Source organism: Gouania willdenowi, chromosome 9, assembly GCF_900634775.1.
Source record: "Gouania willdenowi chromosome 9, fGouWil2.1, whole genome shotgun sequence".
Classification (NCBI taxonomy): domain Eukaryota; kingdom Metazoa; phylum Chordata; class Actinopteri; order Blenniiformes; family Gobiesocidae; genus Gouania; species Gouania willdenowi.
The window spans coordinates 673,430-693,886 of record NC_041052.1 but is presented as its reverse complement, the minus strand read 5'-3'; the positions used below and the strand labels follow the sequence as shown (position 1 = coordinate 693,886).

The window sequence follows — 20,457 nt, the reverse complement described above, 5'->3', positions numbered from 1 at the left end:
CAACATGGCTGCTAAAAGAGGGCGGAGTTAAAGCAGAAGCGAACAGGGGAGGAGGAATAGGGAATTAGAAATGTTAGTTTACAGTTATATTCAAATGTGTGATTATGCTTATAGTTTTATTTAGATAAATTGCTCCCATTAGTTAAATTATTGGTTTCACCAGTTGGTTATGTTTAGGAGAGCTCTTCTTCTCTGCTTCATCGTCTACTACCAAACCTCAGAGTTGGAACTGTCGCCCTCTGTGGTCAGTCACAACTGTTTTTATCATCTATCTGTAAATAAGAGGTTTACATCCACATCTTTAACTTTTCCTGGTTTTTTAGAGAAACTAAAAGCAGCACAAGTTGTTATTGTGACTGAAAAATCCACTAATTGATCTAAAAATCTACTAAAAGATCTATAAATCTACTAAATGATCTATAAATCAGGCTGAATGTTTCACTCCAATAGAAAACAATAGAATGTTTACAGGCAGTGGGGCCGTGTGACATCATCAATCACATGATTTAAAGATGGAGGAACACAGGCTCTAGAACTGTAAAGTAGTCCTATTTTTAAAAGGTAATTAAATTTATATAGATCATAATAATGTGTTTGTTAGACATAAATATACACATTATTTAAAAAACTGGAGGATCATTTAAGATGTTTTTACAAATATTCAATCAATGCAACATTGAAATAAAATCAGTCCAAGCATTTAAAACATGAGCTGATATGAGCAGCATGACCCATGGCTACAGTAAACATGAACCATCCATCATTCAGTGACCAACACTAGACACGAGGCTCAGGTTTGGCTCCACATTTAACTGTTAATAATGAATGAATCACATTGATTTATTTATTTATTCTCCTCAGCTGCTCCTGACTGGTAAAAACAACACACTGTGTGGCACACGGACAGTGGGAGGAGTCAGAGAAAGAGGGTTAGACCTCATGTTGTTCTGTCTGACTGGTCCTTTGTGTTTATCATCAGTTTCTCACAGATCAAAGAAATTCTCATCTTACTGATTTAAAGAATCCTACACTCTTATTATTATCAATATATATTATAGATTTTAAACTGCAAAAGACTCCTGAAACACTGTTTAAATCCCAGTAATGATGATAATAACGCTGTGCTGGAGGAAACATGGAGTGAGAATGTGACGTTTGGCTGAAAGTGCACAAAAAAAAAAAACAAAAAAAGCTGAGTGGAGCAAAGTGCCTCACAGCGGTTTGATCTCTTCAAAATAAAGCAAACAGACGTGTTCTCACAAAGCAGCACCAAATTAATCGTCATAAACACAGACGTTTGGATTCAATGGAAAACGTAACGGCAAAAAGGAATATAAACGAGTCAGTGAGACCTGAGGATGCAAACGTAAGGATTAGTGTGTGTGTGTGTGTGTGTGTGGTGTGTGTGTGTGTGTGTGTGTGTGTGTGTGTGTGTTGTGTGTGTGTGTGTGTGTGTATGACAAGTCAGGTAAAGCCCTCCCAATGAGTTTATTCAACTCGGGCTGGGAAATATATCGTGAATCAAGATTTATTAAGTTTTTTATTTTGACGATTTAGAAAATGATAATATCGCCTTTAATGAGATTTATCTATATTTTTTAACTTGTTTTTAATTATAAAATCACATCATACAAGTATTTAATATTATTCATAGACAATCAAACCATGTCCTTTACAATTTTTCCATATTTTTTAAATATATATTTTCATAACTTATTTTGTATTAAAATACTCGTTTTAGAAATCACTGCTTTCATTACTTTTCTGAACAAACATGTAAAGCTCAGTTAGATGATCACAGTGTGTTCTTCTAACCCAGACCTTCATCTACAGAACTCACTCCACACGTGCTGTCCCAGAGAGGAGAGGAAAAGGCTAACGATGGTACATATTGATCAGCTGTTTGTTAATAAATGTGTGGTATCATCAGCAAATTTAACTCAATAGTTTTTTTGATCAGACTTGAGTTAAAAAATATTCCAGATTTATATAATATATCATCATTTGAGAAGAAATATTGAGATATGAGTTTTGGTCCATATCGCCCAGCCAACACAAACCATGGGCCACTAACCTAGGTACGGACCTTACCGTGGGCCCACTAACCTAGGTACGGACCTTACCGTGGGCCACTAACCTAGGTACGGACCGTACCGTGGGCCACTAACCTAGGTACGGACCGTACCATGGGTTACCTGTACTGTTGCACCCATAGTAAGAACACCAGGAAAATATCCAAGAACTTCTCTTTAGTCTGTGTCGACGTGAAGCACAGTTAGCATTGTTAGCATAAGTTATTTGACCTGAAGTTGGTTATTAAAATGCATTGTTTACACAGGACAGATACTTTCTTTGAGGGCATTAAAGTACTGACTGTGATTAAAGATGTAAAATGGAGGCTGAAGGTGTGAGTCACAAGTGTTGACCCGTGTCTCAAACGTTGTTGCTAACTATAGCGATAAGGCTAATAAACATAACGGTACAAAAGGCCATTCCACAGCAAAAAGAAAAAGAAAAGCAAAGCACAGAAAAGGAGGCATCAGGGAGTGTTTTCAAGCTTCCATTGGCTCAAACTTGACATTTGTGGCACATGATTTTTTTTGTGTAGAAGTAAGAAGGCAGCATGAAAGTGCGTTGTGTGTATTGCTCAACAGAAACATAGCTTGAGGTGTGTGTGTGTGTGAGGGATACACACACACACAGCAGAGCTTTGGGGACCCTCCCGTGTTACTGAACCTGTTCACATGCGTCTGCTGCAGCTGCCGTGGCTGCGTCTCCACGTCTGCTGCAGCTGCTGGAGGTGCTCGAAGGCTCTGTGGGTGATGTTAAGAGCTGGGTGGACCTTCCTCAGGGACGGCTCCCCAATCAGGGACAGGCCACACAGCCCCAAGTAGGCATGGAGAGGGTCTGACAGGGAGGGACACACACAGAGCTGTGAGAGACACGTCAACAGACGAGCAACATGGCTGCCCCCACACATTCGCTGAGGCCACATATACACGACAATGTTTTCTAGTGCTTAAGTTTGTAGTGTTCTGTCTGGATCTGCATTACTATTGGAACACACGTGCGAAAATGACCCGCGCGCACACATGCGTGGAGGATGTAATCGGAACAAAGCCGATGTCTCTTTAAGACCAAACACGTTTCAATCAGACAGTTTTCACATCTGTGGCCCACACATGTAGAATGACCTATAGCAGGTTATAAACATGACAACCAGCTTCATGTGATGCTACGCGCTGTTTATATTGGACAGAGAATCACACAGGCAGCATCGAGGGCAGCTAAGTGGCGCTAGGGGTCCTCGGGAACAAATTGCCTGTAGTAAATAAACAGTGTGGATGATGTATTTGTTTCTGGGTTATTCAGATTAAAAGAGAGGTAAAAAAAACCATGGACGTCTGAAAGTCCCTTAGTGTCCAAGTCTTGCAACAATTATCACACCGGTAGCGATTTTTAAAAACGAAGTAAAGTAACAACAAAAAAATACCTCCTCCGTTGATGAAAACGGAGTGCAGGGGGCGCCATCACTCCGTAGGGGATGCAAAATGAAAACGTCGGGGGACCCTACGCTCAACAGCACTAGAGAGAACGTTTGTTCCTAAACCCTAAGAGCATCTTTGTGACCAAAAGTGATATTTTTGGTGTTTGTTTTCTCTCAATATTCTGATCATTTTTAAGGCTAGTTTTATGAAACTTTGCCACTATTGCATTTTCATGTTTATTTGTTAATTCCAAAGTCCTGTTGGAAGTGTATAAAAAAAAAGAGATATATTATGCATCATACTGACACTTATCAACCTCGTGACCAAATCTGCCCCATTGACTCCCATTGTGTAAACACATATTTTCATATACTGTAATCATGATATATTAATGCCTAATAGATCAAAGCCTCTACCTTCAAAATGAAGGTAAATATGTTTAGCTGTAATGACCCCCCACCAACCAGAGAACATTAATAAAGTTTTAGGGAAATTTCAGTGAAAGCCTGGATTTATTATCTTCTAAAATAAACAAGTTATACGAGTGTATTTTATTCTTTAAAGTGTCCATGTGCCAAAAACAATAATGCATTAAAATAAATTCTGCTATCAATTAATGACATGGACAAGGCTGTAATATTAATAATAATATCCACACCATAAATATTTATACCAATATTGTCATTGATTAGAAACCTTAACAAGGTATCCAAGAGATGAGAAAATAATTAGATGATAGATATTATTTATTAGTGTATTTTACCGCTGATTTAAGACATTAGAGATGCTAACAGAAAGCTAACACAAGAGGAAGGTTACATTTAATTGTTAAAGTGTTATTTAATAAAGCCTCAGTAATTTAATGTTATTGAACTTGAGTAATTTAGAGCATAATTGTAATTGACTTCAGGGGAAAAAATTGTAATTGCAATTTTAATTGAAACTGGAAAAAAGCCAGTCACTGTAATGATAATTGAGATGTAATTGAACATGGATAATTGAAGATGTAATTGTAACAGAAAAATGTAATGGACCCCTCCCCTGATTCAGGATAAAAGTTTGTATTCATGGTCACATTGTTCCTCTTCTATACTTGTTATGTTCATGCGTTATGATGTCATCTATATCTATATCTAAGGCTGGATTATGTCTGTGAAACTGAAAAAAAACAAAAAAACAAAGTGTGTGACACACAAACTAATATTTGCAAAAATCCAGAATCTTGCAGGAATTCTCTTTGTTTTTCTTTAATAAAATAATTTATTACAACATTTGAACAATCTTCACCAAACTCTTTCTGCTGGTTGGTGTGACTGATTTAAAATGTTCTGTACAAAGGCAAAAAGTTGTAATTTGACACTTTATAATAAAATGGTGGCTCAGTGTAAAGCTTTCCCTTCGCTTCCTTTTGTTCCTTAATAATATTCCTGAATCAAACTTTCTTTGTTCTTTTTTTCCCACAGGACTCTGTCTTTACATCTCTTTGTTGTTTCTCATCTCTGCCTTGTTGCTGTAAGGTGAGGAGCTCCTTTTCCGTGTCCTTAAAGCTAACGACAGACGATCACCTCATCAATTACACATTTTCTCTTTCCATAAAGCTAACGACAGACGATCACCTCATCAATTACACATTACACAACAACACACACACACATGCATGCAAGGATGTGCACACAAAAAACAATGAAATTCAAGGTTCAGAAGGCTTTAAAAGTCTGACCACAGCTCCACCCTGACCTCTATACCTGAGGGAATGTGGTCAAGTGACAAAAACTGTGCCATGAAGGTTCTTTAGACGATAATAAAAACTTAACCTCATCAAAGCAGTGTGAACGTAATCAATACGTCACAGTTTATCAGACATGTTCAAAACGTTTTCCACTTTAAATGTATGTTGGTTTATGACTGAATCAATGAAAACAATAAATTAGCTTTAAATAACAAAAAATGTTTATTATTCCCATCACTGAGTGCAACCCTGAAAACAAATCCACCAAAAAAAACTGTAATTCCGAGAAGTTAAAAGGAACATGTAGCTAATAAATGCACAAAATATCAACAACAAAATATGTGCAAAATGACTCGACAACATAAAATGACAAAAATACAAAACCACTCAAACATACAGAATGACTACAAGAACACACAATACAATAACATGCAAAAAATGACCACAAAGACACAAAACACTAAAATGACTTCAAATTAAGAACACACATAACGATAAAAACACAATCACTTGAAAAACACAAAAATGACAACATGGAAAAATCCCTAACTGACAAAAATACACAATATGACCCCAAATGACTAAAAACTCACAAAAAGACAACAAACAACGACAAAATGCTGTCGTTTCCTGTATTAACACTCAGATTGGTCATTATTCCAAATGCTGAAATGAAAGCTGATAATGTGGCCCTACTTTAGATGATCACATTTCTGTCGCTCCCATTGTGATAAATATTGCCCATCCCTGCATTAGGATGTGTGTGACCCAGAAGTATCCAGACCCAGACCAGAGGTTTATTCCATAAAACAGGTTATGTTCAAACTCTGAGTATGTTCAGGCTCAAATGAGGGAAACTGAGTATCTCATTCCTAAACGTAAGGTGTGTTCTTCTCTGAGTATGTTACCATGGCAACATTGTCCGTGAACTAAACCTGGTTTTATCAAAGAAACCCTGGGTTTCTACCTGGCTCCGCCCACCTGAACACTTTAATGAACCTTAACACTTTTTTCTGAAACACATTAGTGACATCACACACCACAGACGTGTTCACATCATTACTAATGGTGCAGTGCATTATGACACCGCTTTTCAAAGGAATGGGTCGCGGGTTTGCATCCCTCTTCAGTTTTTTTTATGACATTTTTTGGACGTAGAGATGACTGGTGACAATATTACATTAAAAATCAATATAACTGATTAGATATGAAGCATCAGTCACTGTGTTTATATCCAGTGTAACAGGAGGACTCTCTATACAGACATCCTATGCTGCTGACACGTCTCCTCGGACACATTTTATTCATATTATTCACCGCTCGTCACGTCACTGAAGCAATAAAGTGATGAAGTGATCATAAAGTGTGACTAATTACGGGTGATTTAAGCCACTATAGTCACTGAAGACTGAACACACCTTTAGAACAGGATCATATTCCTCTATAAACATCGGCTTATTTCACAAACAGGGAGAATAAATCACTCTCTTCTGGGTGGTTACCGTGGTAGTTCGTATAATCGTCGATCCACTGATGATGGCTTTTTATCGCACACGTGCACGTCAGTAACCCAAGGTTTACATACTCAGGGTTGATTGGTCCACTTCATACCAGCTGCAATGTATCAGATACCCAGAGTTTCCCATCGCTGGGTATGTTGATCCAGAGTTTATGGATAAACTCAGAGTTTGTTAACCCTCCTTTATGGAATACCCCTCTGGAGGACTTTCTAAAACCTGCTAATAGTGGGCGTGTCTGTGGGAGTGATGATCCTACCTGGATGGCTGTCGGGCCATTTGGCAAAGCCTCCCACTAAGCGATCCTGTGTGGAGAGGATGAAGTTTCTGTTCTTGTCAAAGTTTGTGTATTTGAAGACGTCTAAAAGCTGAAAGAGATATAACCAAAATAGTGTAATGTGAGAAATAAGATAAAAAAGCACAGATTTATAATGTAGGTTTGTGCAGGTGGTGTTATCGTGGTCGGCCTAGCATCTCTGCACTTCTGCCATGAACAAACGTTATTTTCCCCAGTGCTGCACAGTGGTCCCCGTGGCAAAGATCTGACCTAAAAACTCATGCTTTCATTGCATGTTTGTGTGTTTGTGAGTCAGTGTTGGGACGACACAGCTGCTCTGTTCACTGATCTGGATCATCAGATGGTCTCTGAAAAGATTGTTCAGCAGCTTTTCGGAAATCCACGTTAACGGAATCGACCAATGAAAACAATGAAACGCCATCACCGTGGGGCAAAGAAGGTTTTTTTTTTTAATGGGGAAATGTTTCCGGGGATTATGTGCACCGCCCTCCCCCCTACTGTCCTGGCAACAATTAACTCTGCCTAAACCACCACAAACACCGTCTATAAACAAGGCAAATCATCACTGACTCCTAAACACAGAGACTCCTGTGCCCGTTTAACTTTGCTGTGCCCTTAATTCTCCGGCTGTTTTTCGTGTAGCACAACGGTGCTCCGTGAGAACGTGATCAGCTTTAATCATCTTCACCTGCTCAGTGTTCGATCTGTTGTGTCTAACATCTCATCAGATCTACAGAAGATAGGATCATTTAAATTAGGTTAATTTAAACTAAGTTGATCAAAACTTAATCAATAAACCTGATCAGATTCAGTAAATCATTGATCCCAGAGAGAGGAAATCAGGTGATATTAATGCTGATCTCACATCTTTATATGACATTTAAATAATTAAAAAGGAGCAGTCAGAATAATCCATGTCACTACAACTTATATCTACCTTTTAATGGTATTTTACTTTATTTTTTACATACATTTGTTTAATTATGAGTTTTTTTATTTGTTAGTATTGATGTGAAAAACACGACATTTCGGGAAAAAAAAAAAAAAACAAAACAGATTTTATAGGGAACTATATATATGTTCACCAATCAGAATTGCTGAGAACCACCTTCCTGGGCTGCTGGCCAATCAGAGATGGTTACAGGACACATGCTTGTCTGCGCTGCAGTGAGTCTCAGTTACCCCTCAGTTGAGTGCGCTAACAACAACTACACTAGGGTCCTATAAATTCCACGTTAACGAAATCACATAATCAACCAATGAAAACCGAATCTATGGTTGAACGCAGAAATGGACAGAATCGGGTTGAAACGTCATCACCGTGAGGAAAAGGACATTTTTTTATGTGGAAATGTCCTTCCCACTCCCGTCCTTCAAACACCACCCAAACACCGTTTAAACTGCCAAAAAACTACACTAATCATCACTGACTCCTAAATCAGAGCCACCAGTGCTCGTTTTAACTTTAACATGTCTGTAAAACTCTGTTTCTCATGTTGCGCTGCATCACTCCATGAAAACATGACTCAGCATTAATCAGCTTCACCTGCTCAGAGTGTTTAAACATCTCATCAGAGCTACAGAAGATCTGTGGATAAAGTTGTTCTGTTGTTGAGGACGAGACCATCAATACCAGGGAAGTGAAACATCGTAAATCGAATCGCAATATGTGTCAGAAAATTCCCAATTAGGTTTTTTGTCATAATCGTGTAGCCCTAGCTTGCAGCATAATAAATTGTTAGCTTCAGTGTTATCTGTGTATGGTTGTGTGTTACAGTGGTGCGCACCTCTAGTGTAGCTCCAACCCAGAATGAGTAGCACGTGTCCACAGGTTTGTTGGGACGCCCGTGGAACCCAGTCTGCTGCCTCATGATGCACCAGCGCCGAATCCTGTCCAGCTCTCGCTGACTCAGCGCCTCCTCCAGTCGACCCATTAGAGACAGAGAGGCTATGGCACAGTACGTCCAACCACCTACACACACGCACACGTTGTTTAAACAAATCCATTCATGGCAGAATATTAGAAATCATAGTCTGCAGAATAAAATATCTACATTTTTCAGATTGTTTTTAATAATTTCACTAATGAAACACTATCACATCAGAAACACTTGAGAAGTTTACAGTAATAATGCTGTCAGGGGCAGGAATTAACCCTTATAAATATCTTAAATGCAGTTCTGAGCGGACTTTCTTTTAATCCAGTGCTTCTCAAAGTGTGGGGCGCACCCCTAAGTGGGGAATGGAGACATGACAGGTGGGGAAGAAATTTTCAATTTCATGCCAATCTTCTTAAATATTTTTCTTCATTAACAATAAACACAAAAAATATAAAAACTGTAGCAGAAATGAAGATTGTTAAATCATTAGATATGGACTGGGAATAAATGTAACGTAGAACTTAAGTGTAAAAAATGATGATTCACATCTGCATGTACTTCACATGGAGCGGAACAATAAACTTAAAAATGTATGTATTTTTCTGTTTTCTTAAACCCGATGTTTTCTTTATTTCCAGTATTTTCACTATTGCACTTCTAATTTTGTTTTAGTTTAATTTTGTTTATTTTATTTATTATGAAATTAATGTTACTTTCTCTGTCAGTTAAAAACATTTGAAAACGTTGAGATCTTTAAAGTCATCCACTGACAGAAGCTTTAGTTTTTGAAACTCACATCTATCACTGCAATAAAGTAGAATAAACCACTTGTACACGGTGTAACTAAACTAAATATTTGGGGATTCTCAGTATATTCACAGGAGGGTAGATCACATTTAAAGACTGAAAAAACAGCTGTGGGAAATGAGAAGAACTGAAACCAGTGATGGCAGCAGTAAAAGATCATGTTACATTGTTCCTGTTTCTCACTAAACATTGAAATAATGTGTGTGTGCAAATCCCTGCACATTTACTGACAATGATTTTTTATAGTGGTGTCAGTAATACACTGGGGATGAACTTCTTCATTTATTCTTTGCATTGGAATGATGTGGACATGAATCAGGTTTATTTCTAAAGCATTCAAAAAGTATAATGGTGCTCCAACTATGACACGTGTCAAACTCGAGGCCTGGGAGCCGAATCCGGCCGTTCTGACCATCCAATTGGGCCCTCGGCAGAAAGCAGAAAAAGTCAGAGACCATGAATCCTTGTGCAAATTACCAACTAATTCAGGAGCAGAAATCTCCAGATTAATACACAATTTCAATGAAACGCCACATTTTTCCCATCCTTATATCACATGATGGAAGTCTTTTTTAAGCTCAAATTGTTTAAAGAACTAAATTTTCCCAAATGACATAAAAATGGGTCAGAAAATGTAATAAAAGTAAAGATCCTGCAGGGAATGAAATCTGTCACTTATTGCTTTGATATTATCAGTGTTGTACATATTTTATTAATTATTTAAGTTTAAGTAAAAACACCTGAACTAAAATGAGTTTGGCATCCCTGGGGAGGGATTTCATTGGCTAATACACCTGCGTGATGCGTGTTCTCATCTGAAATGAACTGTGGATGTAAAAATACATCACTGAGTGTTAACTATTAGAGTGTACTCACCATGTGACTCTCTCCCAGCTCCCTGACCAAAACCATTATCATACGACTGGGACGACAAAGAAGCAGAGGATTACATCAGATTCAAATGAAAAACACTGTGTGAAGTATGAATATAAAGGTGGATTTCACTTTTACTGTTCATATGAAGCTGTTGGAAAGAACATATGATGATCGTTGTCATTGTGTTATTATTATTATGATCATTATTCTTACAGTCAGACATATTAAAACTGGAAGAACTCATTAATTATCAAATAGTAAAAATAATGTTTTTTTACTAGCAAACATGTTTATACAAAAAGAGGGACGTTATTATTTAGTTTAGTACGACCAAAAGAAGTTGTAGTATTTCTGTTTGGGGAGTGAAGATATGGAACAATCTGGATGTATGTAGCAATTATAAAAAATATATAAAGATATGATTTTAAAAGATATAGTGAGGATAATCCTTAGTAGTCCATTTCTATTTCTTTTAGATTTATGTTTGCTATTTATAAAATTGTATTTTGCATTTTTTTTTCAAATCGTTATGAGGGGAAATGAAGAGTTTATGTTGTTAATTATTATAATGAGGAGCTAGTATTTATGGATGAAATAAGTATGAACTTCTTCCCTCTCCTTCTAAACTGAATTGCAAAATTTTGTTGAGAATCTTTTTTGTTTGTTTGTTTCTTATGATTTCCTGTTTACTGATGTGTTTCTGTCTATCTGTGACTTTATTACTATTAAGATGAAATCAACATCAGTCTTTAATAAAAACAAATATTTAGCGCTGACGCTGCTTTAGCTTTTATTTGATGCTTGTGTAAATATAGGGAGTGGTTCTTCTTCATGAGTTTCACTCAAATTTCCTTCAACAAAAAGCAGAATAGAGGCCTGAGAAGAGAGGGTGTGTGAGAACATGGATGAAGTTACAAACCAGTTCAACCTTTGTGATCTAAAGAGACGTTCACACCAAAGAGTGTGTGTGTGTGTGTGTCACGCCCCCCCCCCTAGTGGGGAATGGAGACATGACAGGTGGGGCACGACAAACAGGACATTTTCTTCTTAAAAACTTTTATTTACAGACAAGATCATTACCACTAAACACAGATAAAGTAATAATGAGAACCTAAAACTGCAACAGAAATCAAGAGCATTAAATGATTAGACTGTATTAAATATGGAGCAGGAACTAAATGTAACGCAGAACGAAAGTGTAAAAAATAATGATTTACTTCAAATAGTGAGAAACAATAAACAAACTTCCAATAGCTGACTCATAAAATTAATTTCCTATTTGTTTTCTGAAGCCTTTTGTTCTGTTATTTCCTGTATTTTTGATTACTTCACTTTTACATACGTTTTTTAACCAGGAAATTAGTTTTTTAATTTAGATTTATTTATTAAATATGTTACTTGTTCCCTGTTCATTTCATACGTGCACTGAATTTCCTTTTTTGTTTTCCTGCATTTTTGTCACAGATTGTATTTTTAAATTACTTTTTTATGCAGGTGAATAGTTGAATTGAATTTTTGATTATTATAAAATATTATGTTACTTGTTCTCTGTTCAGGGTTCCAACACTTTTTTCACAATGATTTTTCAAAACTTTTCCAAAATATTTGATCAAATTTCCATTTTTTTTTTTTTTTGCGTATGCATCTCCTGGTTTCTAGTGTACGTCAGCTGAAGTATGCAGTACTTTCACTTTGAGATAACGCTTAACATCTTTGGGCTTTAACATATTTTTTAAACATTAAAATAAAATAGTTATATTTCCAAAACAGTTAAGATTTTACATCACTTTTCAAAACTGAAAAATCGGTGTTTGAGATTCCATAACTTTTCCAAGAATTTCTTGACCGTGGGACTTTGTTAGTTTAATAAATCTGAAAATGTTATTTGTCGGGATTATTTGAGGTAAAGGGGGGTTTGAAAGTTCAACAAGCCAGTGTTCAAAATAAATAAATAAATAAATATTGTTTTATTCTGAGGTGAATTTAAGTATTTACCAATAACTCACCAAACTTCCTCTGATATATTCTATAGCCTTCTGGATGTCCATACCCGACCAGTCATCCAACATGTAGCAGATACTGGCAGCACAGTATATAAAACGGATGTCATTCTCACTTCCTTCAGGCACTGCATAGAAACTAAGAGACAAGAACACACAGATACACTAAGATTATACACACAGATACACTAAGATTATACACACAGATACACTAAGATTATACACACAGATACACTAAGATTATACACACAGATACACTAAGATTATACACACAGATACACTAAGATTATACACACAAATACACACAATTGGAGCTGAAAGTACTTGACAACAATAAGATCTAGTTAATCAAATACTGAAATGTGGAAATGTTAAGTGTGAGTCAGTGTTGGGGTCAATTACATTTTTCAATTATAATTACAAAGGCTTTATTAAATAATCCTTATGAAATGTAACCTTCCTCTTGTGTTAGCGTTCTGTTAGCATCTCTAATGCTAACGGGTCAGTTTGACCCATGTCTTAAATCAGCTTTCTCATCTATTTATTTATTTAAATGATAAATTGATCCTGAAGAGAAGTGACAATAAGTGTGAAAAGTTGATATGAAACATATTTTAAAGGGTCCATATTAAGCTAAATAAACTGTTCTGTACTTTAAACATGATAAAGTGTTATTATGGCTTCATAAACATGATCAAAGTGTTTTTTTCATTGATTCCATCAATCATTAGTTAGAGGGTGACTTACTCCTTTCTTACTACAGGGTGAACACAAACACATCACTACTATTTGATGACACATTCCCACTTTGATGACAAATTTGATGCAGCACTGAGCTGGAGAAGCCACGCCTCCAGGAAGCTCTCTGCTGTGATTGACATGTAATCAGACACGCCCACAAAGGTGACCATGTCAGCGTCCTTCACACAGTGCTATGTATGTATTTACTACAGTCTATGTATGTACCTGTGAACGCCCCGCCCCCACACTCTGTCTGTGTTTATAAAGCAGCATGAGCTCAGCTACGGAGTGGGTGGGAGGAGGGTGGGCCGTCCTCTGGCCAAACGTCACCATGCGGCGAGGAGGAAGTCAGTGTCCCGTCTATAGACACGCCCACTTATGAATATGCATAAGTAGGATGTAAATCAGCCTGTTTGTGTAGAGTTGATCAGAAAGTGACTTTTCAGAGGATAAAACTCTGGAAAACAGGCGAGTTTGTGAAAATAAACCTCAAATATTATGTTTCTGTGGTTCTTAGAACAAATGGAGATGATGGTGAAAAATAGCATGACATGGAACCTTAAATCTTTCCCTATAAATATATAATAAATAACTGTTTTTAAAGAATTTCCGTTCCAATTTCAATTACATCAGAACTGTAATTATGAATCACGTAATCCCAATTAAAATTGACCGCAACCCTGATATACACACAACTGGAGCTGAGAAGGAACAGTTAGCAATAAGCTTTGCATTTTCAACTATTGAAAAAGTGTGTGTGTGTGTGTGTGTGTCTGTGTGTGTGTGTGTGTGTGTGTGTTGACCTGCCATCCTCCAGCTGCAGAGCTCTAAGTCCAGCTAAACAGGCCTTCTTATTGACTCTGGTCAGATCGTCTCCCAGTATGAGCAGAGAACAGAGCCCAGTGTAGGTCATGGCTACGTGGCCACTGTCGTAGGGATGGAACACACCTGGACCCTGAGGAAAACATCTGTATCATCCAGGTGAAGGAAACTCTGCTAAACCAACAGTGGACCTGAAGTTCCTGTTTGATTTATTTAATCAAAGCTTTCAAATAAAAGCGTGTCAGAGCGTCTGAGGAGACACTTGGTTCAATGATTGTTTAACAAATGAAAAATTTAAAGTTTTAATTTTCACCTCAGAAATATGAACAAAGTTAACTCAAAAATATGTAGAAAATTTAATTCATGCTTTTATCACCAGTTGTTTAAATCAGGGGTTCTCAACCTTGGGGTCACCAGATACCTTCAAGAAACAAGGAATATTTCTTGAACAATATCAGCTCATTATTGCTTATTTTTCCCCTTTTTCTGCAACTAAACCAAACTTTCCATATTTTAACCTATTTTTCATCACATTTTCTTGCCATATTTTTGCTCCTTTTAATGTATTTTTGTTACATTTCTCCCATTTCTGACACTTCTACATCACATTTCAATGACTTTTCTACACATTTTTTCCACTTTCCAGACATGTTCAGCACCCTTTCCACCAGTTTCACACCTAATGTCACACATGTTGACCCATTATTGTCATTTTTAACCTCTTTTCACCAGATTTCATGATTTTTTTTTCCAATTTAACCACATTCACTATTTGTCATGCTCATTATTTGCCAGTTTAAACTAATTGTTCCTACATTTTAAATGACGTAATAAATTTGAAGGTTATTTTAATAGTTTTTAAGGCTGTAAATGGCCCTGCTCCTCCATACGTCACAAACTTCCTCTGGTTTTATGTCAGAGCCAAATCCTCGACTGCTTCACTTTTAAATATCCCACGTGTGACCCACACCTGAACTGGGGGGAAGAGCGTTGTGTTTTTATGCCCCGCCCTTAACTCTCTGGACCTCAATTCCCCTCCACATTAGATCATCCAGTTCTACTGATGTTTTTAAAAGAAAACTAAAGACACATCTTGTTAATCTGGCTTTTAACCCATGATAATCCTTATTTAGTAATCTCTTTCTTTTAAGTCACGTTTTAACTCAGTATTATCACTTTTTAATCCACAGTTTTATACTTTTTATCAAATCCACTGAATTGATTTTATTTCCTCATTGTGTATTTTTATTGATCTCTGCTGTCTGTCTGTTCTTGTAAAGGACGTTGGGCTGTGTATGAAAGGTGCTATAGAAATAGAGTTGAGTAATGACACAGGTTGAAGTTAAAGCTGTACCTTAGTACTGTAAGGGATTCCAATATGGGATGAACCACGAAAACCACAACGACTTAGGTTGATTCTGGAAGAGACAAAAAAAGGTGGAAAGGGATTAATTTACTAACAGAAGGAACCGCTTCACCACAAAAAGGTGTTTACGCTTTGGTTTCACTGTTCACAATGAATAGAAACCTGTCCTACAGTCTACTAAACAACATAGCAGTGCTGCCATCTGCTGGTAGGTATCTACATTTACACTAACCACTGTCACATAAATGAACGTACATTCATTTATGTCACATAACCCATAAGTCACTGTCCTAAACTTATGGGTTATTTTGAATTATTATTGATTTTTCTGCGTGGATTGTTTTAGGATTTCCTTTGAAAAATATAGGAAGAAAAACCAAATACACAAACACACACACATCCATGGAGGATGAAGTTTTCTGTCTAATCAGCGACCGACCATTTCTACCTTTAGTGTGTATTGAGCTGTTGTAAAGCAGTACGTGTTGTCACGAGGACAACAACAGTGCTGTGAGACTACCACCGGGTCGGAGGCAGGAAAGTTGCACGTGCGGTTTTCTGGCTAGAGACAGCAGGGGGAAATGAAAGACCCCAAATCACCCCATAAACACTTGTATTACCCTCACAGGGACAATGAGAAGGATTTATTAAGGTGAATATAACACACACACATATATATATAAATATGTGTTTGTTATATTTACTCACTATCATTTATACTTCATTTACCAAACTCATTTATTTAGGAATAAAATAAATATACATTATCAGCATTAGAAGAGTGATGAATCCACCTGATTACTGACAGGTAAATCACTGACCATCATGTTTTACACATATTCTTATCATCTAGGTTTGTTAGCATGTTATCTTCATATCCTATGAAACACAGTAAAGATCTTAAAATATTATAATACTTGAGTAAGGCCTCAGATCTTCAGTAATGGTGCAAAAAACAGAACTCATGTTCTGAAATAAAAACAAAATAAATCTGATCTATTCTTTTCCTCTCTCTCTTTATTCAAAATAAGGCCCGACATGACACAGAAATGCCTCACGTGCACGTTTTGGAACAATATCACATTATTACACACTATTTTTCACCAGAAAAAATGTGATTGAATGAATGTTTAGAAAGACTGAAAAACTGACAAATATGTTCAATTCTGTCCATAATCCTGTTCCTGTGCTGCATGTTATGGTGAGTAGTGATCATGTGATTCAGTGTAAAAATACAATGTGCTGCAGTAACGTGTAAACACTGGAAAATAATTAAAATATAATAAATCAACTTTTATTGGTCATTCAGAGTTGTTTCACACTAAAGTGACCAAAGACTCTGACCATGTCAGATATCAGGATATTGATCCTAACACACTGAGTGACAACAGTAAAGAAACAGAGCATCTGAACTTCATTTATTGATCTGCAGGAGGCCTTAGACCTTCTACACACGTGTGTTATTGAATCATTGACTACACCTCAGACATACTGCTTGATCATGTGTCCGTGTTCCTTATGTGAGCTGTGGAAACACTTACGATCACTTGTGGGCAGGACCTGCAGAGAATAGATGCACTCAATCATGATGTTCCTGTCAATCACATGTAGAGCATCCATCACGTCCAGACCAGAGAGGGCGAAGAATATGATGGTTAACCTGGAAACACCACATCACAATCAGATGTACAGTATATTACATTAAGGCTGGGTGATATCAACCAAAATTCATATTATTTTGACATTCTTCCCTCAAAACAATAATATACACAATATAAATCAGTTTTACTAGAAAGACAATTCAGTGTTAAAGTTGCTGATGCAAAATACAACACATGCTAAAATAACATAACGGTGCATTAAGACGGGAAGAAAACCTGAAACTTGTGCATGTATCACAAACATGGGCAAAAAACTCGATATATCTGGAATCTTGATATATTGCCCAGGCCTATATTACATGATTAATTACATGATGAATGTTTTCTGCCGGAATGTGTATTCAATGCTTATCTTTTACAGTCTTTAATTATATTCATTTCCCACTATATCCCCAAGAGTATTCAATACTTAATATAAATACATCTAATTCACATATTTCATATGTGTCAAACTCAAGGCCCGGGGGAAAAATCCAGCCAACAATATTTACCCACAGCGCAGTTTTCCCACGCTTTTACAACATGATGGCAATCATGTATAATTTAGAATCATTTATCTTTTCTATAATCCTACCATTTTATTAAAATTATGAATAATGTTGATATTGCTCATTTTCAGCCTAAAGTTTACGATCCACCTGAAATCAAAGTGGTAAGTATTTGACCCTTAAACTAAAATATGTTTGACACCCCTGATGTATGCCTTGTTGATATGGAAAATTACAGTAACGCTTATATTAATATATTTTATTTTATAGCTTATTTTGTATTAAAACACTCGTTTTAGGCGTCGTTTGTTTCCTTCTCAGAACATGTAAAGCTCAGTTAAATAGATTTCTGAGAGCGTCCTAACTCAGACCTCCATCTAAACAAGCCACACTACAGAACTCACTCACACATACTGTCCTGTTTAAGAGAAAAAGCCAAAAGCACATAGTGTGGCTGTTTTTGATTTTTTAATGTGCCTGTGTGGCATTTTACATCAGCAAATTCAACCCAGAATTATTTTTCTGTAAAGTCTTTTGAGTCAAAAATATGTAGATTCATACTGTATATCGCAATTTAGAAAATAAAAACATCGCCCAGCCCTACCCTGATGTATGATATATTGTTCTGCTATATTTGTTCTTACTTTTTAGTTTATTTCTGTTAATCTGCTGCTACATTGGAGGTATTTTCCTATGATTACAGTCAACATTTATATATAAATATGTATTTATATATCTATAGTGGTTGTATGATTTATTTCTGGTCCTGCATTAGTCTCCATACGTAGTCTTTAAAAAATTATAATAGTCATTATATCAGTAGCAAATATATTGATCGATTATAGAAATGATTACCCAGTGGTTCACATGTATTTTATTAAACTAAGCTCCTTCACAGCCCGTAGTTCCATCACTTAGCTCTGCCTGAGCTTGTGTTAGCATTAGGCTAAACTCACTGCTTCTTCCTTCATTCAAACTAAAGGAGAGAAGCTGCTAGCTCCGATGCTAACCAACTTCCTCAGTCAAACACAGGAAGTGCAGCCCCGTGCTTCCGCCCCTCCACGTGCACTAACCGGGTGGTTTCCAGCGACGCGTACCTCTCCGGTAACACCTGCAAAGTTCTCTGGAAGAAGCGGACATGTCGGTCCCGTAAAAAGTCTATTTGCTCAAATTCATCAAACTGACTCTCCTCCTCCGCCATCTTTGAACCAGCACCTGTGAGAAATCCTTTTCCGGGAAGTTGGCTTTTCAAATTAAAGTTTAAAGCAACACGCATATAATATTATTTTAGTAATAAATAATAATATTATGCGTGACGTTATATTTTCACGATAAAAACGGGGTATTAACCTAACTTAAATCTAAAAAATATCTTCAAAATAAAAAATAAACATGAGACCCAAAAAATTGCATTTGAAAACTTTTTTTTCTTTGATTGAAAATATTTCTTTTGATTGATTTTTTTTTTTTTTTTTTTGATTGAAGACACAAGTGTTACGTACCAGCCACAATGCAAAACAAATGACTTAAATTTAAAAAAGAATTCAAAGAAAAAGAAGTATTTAAATGCAAAATGTATTTGAGAACCGAAAATTGCATTGCAACAGTTTTTTCTTTGATTGAAAAGGTTTTTTATTTATTTTTTATTTTTTTTGTTTCTAATTAAGTCACTTTTTTGTATTTGTATTTTCATTTATTGGCACAACAACGAAGGTAAAACGTGTTCAATGGTCATTATTTAGTGCTTATTAGACCATTATTAGACTGGTTAGAACTAGGGCTGGTGAAATGGACCAAAACTCATATCTCTGTATATTTTCTCTAAATGATGATATACGATTTAATTATTGATATTTTAACTCAACCAAATCTGATCAGAAAGAAAATTCTGGATGAAATATTCTGATGCTAAATGTCACACAGACATTTATTAACAACCAGCTGATCAATATGTTCTACTTTAGTCTGTTTCTCCTCTAAGGGACAGCACGTGTGAGTGAGTTCTGTAGATAAAGGTCTGGGTTAGAACACACTCAGTGATCATCTAACTGAGCTTTACTTGTTCTGAGAAGTAGAGAAAGAAACCACTCCTAAAACCAGGATTTAATACGAAATAAAATGTAAAATACAATATGACTGAAAGTTCTCTATAAATTGTTCCTATGTAGGTGATCACATAGTTGACCTGTGATGACTTTTTCAACAATTTTGGAAACTAAAGGTAGATTAGATATTGGTCTATAAATGGATCAATGGTTGTTTTTTAAGGAGAGGTTTGATTACAGTGGTTTTAAAGGCCTGTGGTTCATAACCTGTTACTAGAGATGTGTTAATCCACTTCATCATATTAGTGCTGATTAGTGGAAGAACATATTTAAATAGTGGAGTTAGGATTGGATCTAAAAGACAGGTTGTTGGTTTAGAAGCACTAACTATTGAGGTCAGTTCAGATAGACCAGTTGGAGTGAAACTATGTAAACTGTCAACATTGAGCTGTTCTGCAAAGCTGCATTTAAGACATTTTCATGAAATAATGTATTAACGGTATCATTGCAGTCCAAACATATCTGACGTTGCACACCCTAGAACCAGCAGCAGCCATGTTGAAAGTCTCAGGTTAATCTGATCCTGATTTGCAGAGATATTTGAAGAACACACACACACACACACACACGTGATTTCACACATTTACAAAAGGTCAAAACAAATGAACAAAAATAGAAACACTTTTACACTTACATCATTGTAAATGATTCAACATTTGTAAAAGTCTTTTACCATTTG

At 36.3% G+C, this 20,457-nt stretch overlaps 1 protein-coding gene across 1 annotated transcript; it reads right to left on the bottom strand.

The window, feature by feature from the left end:
* Positions 1 to 1,739: 1,739 nt before the first annotated feature.
* On the bottom strand, positions 1,740 to 18,895 carry pggt1b (protein geranylgeranyltransferase type I, beta subunit). Its single transcript, XM_028458634.1, has 9 exons — positions 18,747 to 18,895; positions 17,062 to 17,184; positions 15,513 to 15,576; positions 14,140 to 14,291; positions 12,602 to 12,734; positions 10,596 to 10,641; positions 8,820 to 9,004; positions 6,994 to 7,102; positions 1,740 to 2,907 (listed from the first exon to the last, which is right to left on the bottom strand). The coding sequence occupies exons 1-9, from the start codon at positions 18,872 to 18,874 to the stop codon at positions 2,741 to 2,743; spliced, it is 1,107 nt and encodes a 368-aa protein (XP_028314435.1). The 5' UTR covers positions 18,875 to 18,895; the 3' UTR covers positions 1,740 to 2,740.
* Positions 18,896 to 20,457: the final 1,562 nt, after the last annotated feature.